At 43.1% G+C, this 10,070-nt stretch overlaps 1 protein-coding gene across 1 annotated transcript in view; it reads left to right on the forward strand.

Moving 5' to 3' along the window:
* The first annotated feature begins 8,353 nt into the window (after window positions 1-8,353).
* Window positions 8,354-10,070, forward strand: part of LOC107104925 (transmembrane protein 170B-like) — a 2,680-nt gene continuing 963 nt past the window's right edge. Inside the window, exon 1 of the mRNA XM_015405043.1 lies at window positions 8,354-8,526. Coding sequence (XP_015260529.1) covers window positions 8,373-8,526 — 154 coding nt within the window. The 5' untranslated portion in view covers window positions 8,354-8,372. The remainder of the gene's footprint in view (window positions 8,527-10,070) is intronic.

Genomic DNA, 10,070 nt, shown 5'->3' on the forward strand with positions numbered 1-10,070 from the left:
GCCTTCCAATAAAAACCCATCAGAGTAAAACATTATTAATGAGGACAAGTAAATCACCCTCCTGCCGCAGCGACACAGACCAAAACAGAAAGTCTGAGCCCTGAAGGAGTGTTTTCCTCAATGAGGGAGTGGATCCGCCCACGTGCAGAACATGAATCAGCCTGTCCTCTGGAAGACAAGCTTTGGTTGTCTTTCATCAGGATTACGCTCCCTGAAGCCATGAGGAATCTTTGTCCTTTCCTCCCACTACTGAACAGCCTCATCATCGGTCGCCTCTTCAAAGAGACGTCTTCCCTTTAATCAAACAACCACTTGCTGTAATAAGTCACCACTTTGAGTCACTGTTTCCCAGGAGTTTAAAGAAACTGAAACTATTTCCCAGACCAGGCGTTTTATTTCTTAGAGCAAAACAAGCTTCTCCTTTGGGCCCTATTGGATATTTGAAGGATCTACCTGCTGGTTGCGGTCGATAGGTGCCGTCTCAGGTGCTTCTATTTTTACAGAGATCAAACCCTCATTGTCTCCCTCCTTCTGCTTCAAACACAGCCACCGTTTAAGCTGCTGTTATGAACACCTGCGTTTGAAAACATCATCAAAGGTGAGCTGAAAAACCCCAGCGTATGATCCTCTAAGAGTGCTCTGTCTTCACTACAAAGGAAACCACAGTCCCCGCCCTGTTGAACTCTGTTCCACCGGCTTCTGTCCACACAGCAGACGTCCAGAAGCTTTTCACCTTTCATAGATGAACAGTTGTATTCACAGGGGAGGGAAACACAAGCAGATCAACTCCTTTTCCCCACGTTTACCTGTGAGGTAACCAGGATGAACAGGCCAGATAGATAGAACCAGAACGGGTCCCTGGAATGCACAGGTTCAAACGTTAGTTGAAATCAGTAATTAAAGGGAGCTTCAAAAAAGTTATTCTAAATATTTTAGCTGCAGTTCCAGTCAAGCTCTTAGCCAATGATCCTGAGGGCTCTTCATGTTTTGGTAAGGTACCTCGACCCCAACTTGTCAAAAATGGACATTTGTTTAAGGTCCCTGATTGTCCTACTCATTATCACTCCAAACTCATCAACTATTGACGCTTGGAGCCCCCTTTGCATCAGACACTAACACAATGATGATAAATAATTTATTGATGCATAGGGTCTTATGTAAGGTATGTGACCTGCGATACATTTTGGCCTGCAAGGATGCTGTTTGGTACAGTAGTAGCCATTCGAAATTTCCCTACTTTCCTCAATGAGCCCTTGGCTGGTCCTTGGCTGGCCCTTGGCTAGTCTTTGGCTGGTCCTTGGCTGGTCCTTGGCTGGTCCTTGGCTGGCCCTTGGCTAGTCCTTGGCTGGCCCTTGGCTAGTCCTTGGCTGGTCTTTGGCTGGTCTTTGGCTAGTCCTTGGCTGGTCCTTGGCTGGTCCTTGGCTGGTCTTTGGCTGGTCTTTGGCTAGTCCTTGGCTGGCCCGTGGCTAGTCCTTGGCTGGTCCTTGGCTAGTCCTTGGCCGGCCCTTGGCTGGTCCTTGGCTAGTCCTTGGCTGGCCCTTGGCTAGTCCTTGGCGGGTCCTTGGCTGGTCCTTGGTTGATCCTTGGCTGGTCCTTGGTTGATCCTTGGCTGGCCCTTGGCTGGTCCTTGGCTAGTCCTTGGCTGGTCCTTGGCTGGTCTTTGGCTAGTCCTTGGCTGTTCCTTGGCTGGTCCTTGGCTGGTCCTTGTCTGCTCCTTAGCTGTTCCTTGGCTGGTCATAATCTTCCTCTGTTAGATTTACGTGGTCAGTAACCTGTGTTTCTCTTCTGCAGAGTTTCCTTCCGAGCCGCTGCTACCACAGATCCGTTCAAGGCTTAAATAAACGCTCTTAAAGGCTACGTTCACACCGCAGGCCTTGATGCTCAATTACGATATTTTTTGGTGAAATCCAATTTTTTTTTTTGCGTTGCCATTCATATTTCCAAATATATGTGACTTGTATGTGATCTGTGTGAACCGCCGTCATACAATGCAAGTGTCCCGCATGCGCAGTAGAGGGCGCAATAACGTCACAGGCCAGCATGCTCAATGTTTACGGAAGTAAACATAGATTGTAGTGCCGGCACGGAGCTAGCGGTCTTTTCCAACCGTAAAAACTCAATCTTTTCAATATGTTTAAACATAAATACTGCTCTCCGCATCATCATCTCCCATGGTTGTTGTTTTTCTTGCCGCTTCTGCGTAGCAAGACACAGACTATTGACCTTTGTTGGGTATTAATGACTTTCAGGTCAGATGAATCCGACCTGGCCGTTCACACACAAGTCGCATTTGAAAAGATCAGATTCGTATCGGATTCAGGACCACATAGCCAAGTGGCCTTGGTCGGATTGGAAAAGAAATCGGATCTGTGTTGTTCAGGCAGTCATGAAAAGACCAGATCCAGGTTGCAAATGGGCAAAAAAAATCGGATTTGGGTCACTTCAGGCTGCAGTGTAACGTAGCCTAAGTTATCCCATTGTCTATCTTGCCTCGAATACCGGGTCCTTTGTTCTGAGCTCTGTCACAGAAATCTACTCACTGTGAGGCTTATAAATAATCTGACAACTGGTTTGAGGAATGGCTAAATAGGCAGGGGAACAGGTTGTAAGCACGAGTGCTGGTGAGAAGGAGCAGAGTTGCACAGGTGGGAAGAACGACTGAATGTAAACAAACCAGTTTCTTTGCAAGAATCACAACAAAAACAGACATTGTTGGCCCTTTATTGAACTTCACAATCAGAAAAAAGCTTTCACAATTCTCAAAATATGTTTTAAAGATCCTGTTATTGGCATGGAATAATCTAGCCCAGGTTTAAACAAAGTTTTATGAGCCAATAAGATTAAAGAGGCACAAGTTGAGGCAAAAAAAAGAGGATCTTTAGCCATTTTGCGAATTAGCAGCCAACATCAGCAATGTCCTTTGTTGCCCATGAGCCAATCACTGATGAGCTGCTTGATCCCTTGCGTGAATCTCCATGAAAGATCCAAGGAACAAACCCTGAGCAGCTGGTTGATAGATGTTCCGATCCAACAAACTCACTCATATCCTCTTTATGCCCAAATTTATGCTTTGAACATCAAAATGTTCCCTTTCTGTCTGATCTACCTGAGCTGCTGACAGGTGTTTATCAAGTTTAGCTCTATAGGAATTTAAATACAAATCAGCCTGAGTTTTACTGCATCTTTAGCAATGAAGCTGTCGTGGTTGAGTCACCAGAGGCCCTGGGGGCGCTGGGGGAGGTTAGAGACATAACAAGGTGCCAAAGACTGAGAGAAACACATCAGCTCTCCGATCTTCATCTCGCTTTGCAGATAAGGTTACAGCAAAAATGAGCACAGGAGGATTGATGTACATGAGCTGAAAGAAAGCTTTGTGAACTGGTTCCAAAGAGCTGCAGGTCCGTACAGAGCCTGAGTGACGTTTTATGTTACCACTAAAATCCCCCGTCATACGGCTCCTCATCTTCAGGTGAGAACTCTGACTCTGCAGAGGAACGCAGAAATCTGAGCCCAAAGTCACATCCTGCAAAGGCCAGAGGGAACAAACCCTTCTGACGGCATCTTCAACACCTCTCAGGTTTTCTCTGCACATATACGTTTCCTCTGGAAGGTCTGGAAAAGTAGAAGAAGGAACCCACCTGCTGGCCGGGCAGAGGAATGAGTCCCATCTGAGGATCAGATCTACTGGCTGGGATAATGACTGAGCCGGCAGGAGGGGAACATCTCTTTAATCAGGTTTCTGTCCTCATTCTGATGTGAACAACAGTTCATTCAATCAAAGCCGCTCCATCAGCAAACAACCGTCTCTGTCAAAGGGAAGCAGTTTCAATTCCCAGCTGGAGTTTGCAGTGATTAGCTGATGGAGAAAGAGGCCAGACAGCCAGACTCGTTTCTTCTCAGGAAAAGACAGAGCTGCAGAGGGTCAAGTGACTTGGGGGGGGCTGATTTTAACAAGTGTTTCTGACCAGATGGATGGAAACACAATGTACAGATACAGCTTTTAAATCAGGGGGAATCAAAGTTGTATGAGGTCAGATATCTGTCAGAACGGCCCTGAATTGGGGAAATGAAAGTCAACAATATTAAGATATTTAGGATTATTTCTGTTCCCAGCTCATAGAAACGTGTGACATCATTGGGGTTATTTTGACTTACGGGGGACGTAGAAAAAAAAACGCTGCACCATATTTGTTCAAAAATAGTGGCGGGAAACATAAAGTCTCCTACTGTTAATCGGAGGAAGTAAACACTGGACGCTACCCCGTGATCTGACTCACAAATGACTACGCATAGTTTGAGCCTGTTAACTATTTAATTTTCTCAACTTTGTCGTCTAAAATTCACCTAAAGGTGAGAAATATTTATCAACATCTGATGAAAAGTTCACTATAAATTAGATTAAATTCAGCTTATTTCTATAGTGTCAATTCAAAACACATGTCATCTCAAGGCACTTTCCAGTTCACCAGTCAGATTGATTCAAAGTTTCTATCTTAGGAAAACCAGCTGATTGCATCGACTCATTGACTCTTCAGCAATCTCTCACACTAAGCATGCTTGTAGCGACAGTGGAGAGGAAAAACTCCCTTTTAACAGGAAGAAACAGGAGGAGCTGGAGGCGATGGGAGATTCAGGTTGGTTCGTCTTCGTCTTGATAAAACACTTTAAATGGTCCAACATGTCCAACTAATCCAGCTGTGTTGATTTGGTCTGACGTTTGGTAGAAAGGGCCAATGGGGACCAGGGCCCCAGTAGATCATGTCCTGGCCCCTGTTCTGCGCTGGAACTGACATGGTTACTGATGGGTCCTTTGGATCTATTTCATTTGTATCTTCAAAAAATTCTGTTTTACTAATTATTTAAAAAGAAAAGTGATCGCTTCAGTGGTATTGAGATAGGATCCCGGTTTTTATTTGCTAAATGTTTTTTTCAAAACAAAACAAACTGCTCTAATTTTTACAGCTGAATTTATCAGTTTTTTATTCTAATTCTGATTTTATAGAAAACTGTAATTTTAACTTGAGTTAAAAATATGTAGAATTCCTAAATCATGTGTATTGACCTAATATTCCATATAATAGCTTTATCTGATCTTTTAGATATTTTTTATAGCTACGGGATTTTTATTTTAATTTTAACAATAATCCAAATGAACATTTTCAAGCAAAAAATAAATATTTTAAGCAGGAAGACATAACTTTAATTAAACCTAATTGAATGTAAATTTTACTTCCTGCATCTCTCTATATATAATTGAATCCCTTGGCCTGTATTTTTTTGTTTTATGCTTTTCTGTGACCCATGAAAACAGGCTTCCCACAACCCTTCCTTACCTTTAGTGTCTGCTCCAGCTTTACTTCCTAAACATCTGCAGACACCTTTCAGCTCAACAGACTAACATAAAGTACACTAGTTTACCTTTAACCTATTATCAATCTGTATGTTTTCCAGACTACATCACTGTCAGGGTTTGGTTGAGGTGTTGAGTACCCAAATGTAGGGGCGAGGAGGCAGAGGTGAGTTCTTGAAGATTTAATTGAATAACTGAGGCAAAAAAATCCAAAAACCAAAAATAGACAATACATGGAAGTTGGAACCAAAAACTAGCCAACTTCATGGAGCCAGGGAAAGAAGAGGAACCAGCACTGAGGAACTGCACAGGGAGAGTGTATATGGGAGACTGAACAAGACAGGACTAATGAGCTAATCGGGAGCAGGTGTGAACAGAGGAGTCTAGAAGGGAGCTAGGGAAAAGGAGACCAAGACAACAGGACAACAAAGAAACAGCTAAGAACTCAAACACATCAAGAAAACACAACAAAATAGGAATTAAACCAATAAAACTAGAAAAAAAGCAAAACATGAAAAATGAAACTGAATACTCAAAAGAAAACTTAACAGAACCAAGATCGTGACAATCACACACTGGAAAAAAGATCTAAAAATAAGTAGAAATATCTTAAATTAAGTGTATTTACGCTTAATTTGAGTAGGTAAATGAGAAAGTTTGCCAATGGAATGAGTATTTTTGCTCTTAAAATAAGAAAATGAGATAAAAAGCACCTGAAATAAGACAATGCTATTGTGTTTTCTTATTGTAAGTGTAAATTGTCTTGTTCCATTGGCAAAATCTCTCTTTTACTTCTACTTTTACTATTACTTTTCTTTTCCATTCTAACTGGATTTTCTCTGTTTCATGGATTTGAATTCCTACATATGAACTAAATGTTTCTTCTCAGTTTTGCAAAAAGATTAATCTTAAAATATAACTACGTCAGAGTCTTCTAAGGGAACTTCTAAACCCTTTTCATTCTTGGAGTAGCCATTTAAAACACATTCTTTCCTTGTTTAAGATGATTGTCTGTCTATCTGAACCTGACTGATGGATTCCACACAAAGATGGGTGGATTAGATTGGTGTTGGGCGTTTCTTTGCTCTCGTACATGTGAACTGGGTCAGCTCTTCTTAAAATACTCCCCTCTCCTCTGAGAAATGTTCCAGAACATCTAGCGTCTACGTATGCCAGGTCCCCTCTCTGCCTCCCACAATGAGATGGATAAACCAGCAGATGCTGTGAAACCAGAAACACTGGTCCTGGAAAATCTATGAATTAAAACGTGTTGGAGATGGACGATTCTCTGCAGAGAATTGCTGCAATAAAATAGACCTAAGAAGGAAAGGAAATAAAAGATTATAAATTAGAATAAACGTGTTTGCATTTTATTTGTTTATTAAGAGAATAGATTACCATAAATCACTTAATCATGTTTACTGCATTTTCTTCTCTTTGCAGCAATGAATGCAGTCAGGTGTTACTTATAACTGCTGATAACCTCACAGTGAGGTCATTGAGCTTTAGGGGCTCTATGAGGTTGTGCTACAGTCTCTGTCATCCATCTTTACTGTGTTGTGGGAGTTTGCTTTGGTCTTGATGTCACAGTTCTGGTTCTGTTATGTTTTCTTTTGAGTATCAAGTTTTACTTTGCTCCATGTTTTCTAGTTTTAGTGGTTTAATTCTTATTTTGTTGTGTTTTTCTGTTTTTTTTTTTCCAGGTTTTTATTTGTTGCTCTCTGCTGCCCTCTTGTGTTCTCTTTTTTCCCTAGTTCCTTTCCTGTCTGCTCTGTTCACACCTGCTCCCAATCTGCTCGTTAGTCCTCTCTTTGTTCTGTCTCCCATAAATACACTCTTTGTGCAGTTCCTCAGCGCTGGTTCGTCGTCCAACTTTCTCCAATTCCGTCTCACTGAGTCTTCCTCCTCGTGATTGTTTTCCCCCAGATGTCTCGATGGTTTCTGGTTTGTTTTACTTTGTTTTCCTGCTTGATTTTTGGATTCCTGCCTCAGTGTTCTCTTTACAATTCATTAAATCAACAATAAACTCACCCCTGCCTCTGCATTTGGGTCCACAAACCTCAACCCAATCCTGACACCTGCCTAGATTCCCCCTCTAGTTCTGGCTTCTCAGCTCTGCTCTCCTCGTTTCCCGAGCAAAAACACCTACTGCTGCTAATTAGAAGGAGCTGGTTGAGACTATGAATCATCTCCAAATATATCTGCCTCACTCTGTCCTGCTGCCTATGGAAGCCCGTTTTCCCCACTCTGTTGAAAAAATAAAAATCTCATTATAATGAGATAGTAACTTAAAATAATTAGATTATTTCTCTTTATAATCAGATAGTATCTCAAAATAATGGTATAGTAACTAATTATAATGAGTCAGTGACCTTAAAATGAATTAGATACTATATCTTTATAATCAGATAGTATATTATAATGAGGTAGTAACTCATTATCCATATTATAATAAGGTAGTAACTTAAAACAATGAGATACTATCTCATTATAATCAGATAGTATCTCAAAATAATGGGATAGTAACTCATTATAATGAGATAGTAAATTAAAATAATGAGATCCTACCTCATTATGAGATACTAGGAAACTATCTGATTTTAATATGATGTTTTTTTTTATTATGATTAAATAATTCATTTTTATTTTTTTTATCTTTTTATTTTTTACAGAGGATTCCATAAATGTAAACCTTAGAAAATCTGAGCGTCCCTCATTCCCTGCTCTAATTCACAGAGCGGTTTAAGGCGCCGCAGCGTTTCCTCCGTAAAGCCAGATGGGCTGCTGGCCCTTTAAGGATGATGCAGCGGGACCAGCCGATGTAGGACGAGCTGACCGTCCGCGCGCCCGCGCGCGCCTCCCCCGCCCGCTGCCCGTCCTCATCATGGCCTCCGCTCAGCCCACGGCACCGAGGAGCGACCGACCACCCAGCGGCCCTGCCCTTCCCGCGGCGGACACGGACGTCAGGCCGAAGCAGCGGCACCGGTAGAGGAGAAGCCGCCCCCCCGCCCCGGTCTCCTCCATGCCTCCGTCCGAAGCTAAGCCCAGCTATCCGACAAAGAGGGCTGCCAAGCCGGGCGGCGGCGGAGCCATGAGCCGGGATTATTCCGTTAACCTGTCGGTCCAGCAGGTGCTGAGCCTCTGGGTCCACGGCGCGAGCCTGCAGCACTTCACAGGTAGGGGGGACCGTGGGGGGGTGGCGTCCATTTTAAAAAATGAAATGATTTTAAAAGAAAGCTGCGCTTTAAAGGGCCGGGGAGGGGGGGCGAACCTCCTGCAGATCCTCCTGCAGAACCTCCTGCAGAACCTCCCGCAGAACCTCCTGATGCGTGATGGCTGTTAGAGCCTCCCTTTGTCTCCAGGAAGAGATGAAAAGCTGCAGGTCAGATGAGGGCAGAAGATTCTCCATGGAGATCACTGAGCTGTCTGAGGCGTGAAGGGTTAAAAACCCCCGGAGATGATCTCCTGCCTTCAGTTTGCATCACATCTGCATGAAGCTGCTGCAGAACCATCAGTCATGTTCTGCTCTGCAGGAAGGCCAGCTCTGATGAGCTGCAGTCCTGTGTGGAGGCTTGGCTGCTGTGTCATGTAAACACACCAAACCAGGAGCGGATGTGTTCTCAGCTGCTGTGAGGAGAAGCGCCTCAAAGTTTGCAATGCTGACTCAGCAGAAAGCTGCAGGGTGACAGAGGTTTATGGGGCTGCTGCAGAGCGGCGTGCATGGACCCTCAGACCTTCAGCTGCACAGATTAGCAGCAGCCAGGTGATAAAATCATAACGAGCTCCTGACATATCAGATGGAGAGTTGGAGACGTGAGCAAGAAAAGCAGAAGCAGCTCATTAAGATCCGGGGGCCCCTCTGGTTTTCCTCTCAGGGCCCCTGACAGCTTAAACTAATGCATTTCCTGTTTATGAGATCTGCGGCGCAGCAGTTTTACTTCAGCAAACCATGAAAAGAAGATAAAATACGTGCAGCTGCTGGTGTGCAAACAGACCCACACCGTGTGCGGTTACGCATCTGTTCACTCTACATCTAGGGAAGCAGATTTCACATAAAGACCAAACATGAGGTAAACTCAGCCGTGCCGTTTAAGACAAAACCAAACTTTGCTGAAATATAGCTAGAAGTTTATAAGTAGAACACTTGAACTAAAATAATGTTAATTAAACTAAACCCCAACGGCTGAAATGTGGTTTTAATACAAACTATTTCAGTATTTGTATTTTTGACAAACAGAAAGGAAGTCAAAGGAGGGAAGGATGGACAATTATTTAAAGATAAGTCAACAAGGAGAGGAAACAAAGTTTCAGCATTTTAATTTATTCAACAGCTTTAAATGCAGATTTAATATTTATAAACATAATAAATCTAAACCTTTCAGGCTGTGACCCAGAAACCAGCAGAGACTCTGGAGTCATTCCTTCTGCTCACCATCCGCCCTGCAGAAGATCCAGAAACATCCTGGAGTTCCTCTTGGAGCTGCGGGATTAGAACCAGCAGCTCCGCTAAATCAGAGGGTTTAGAAACATTCTCACAGGAAGTCTGGAAAAGGGAAAAATCGTTGGATTTCAAGATTTTATAGCGTAGTACTTTGTCTAAAAGTTGGTTCCTTTCCTTCCTTCAAGCCTTTGTCTTCCTTCCTTCCTTCCTTCCTTCCTTCCTTCCTTCCTTCCTTCCTTCCTTCCTTCACGCCTTTGTCTTCCTTTCCTTCCTTCAAAA

Source organism: Cyprinodon variegatus, unplaced genomic scaffold (genome assembly GCF_000732505.1).
Source record: "Cyprinodon variegatus isolate N-32 unplaced genomic scaffold, C_variegatus-1.0 Scaffold1956, whole genome shotgun sequence".
Taxonomy (NCBI): Eukaryota; Metazoa; Chordata; class Actinopteri; order Cyprinodontiformes; family Cyprinodontidae; genus Cyprinodon; species Cyprinodon variegatus.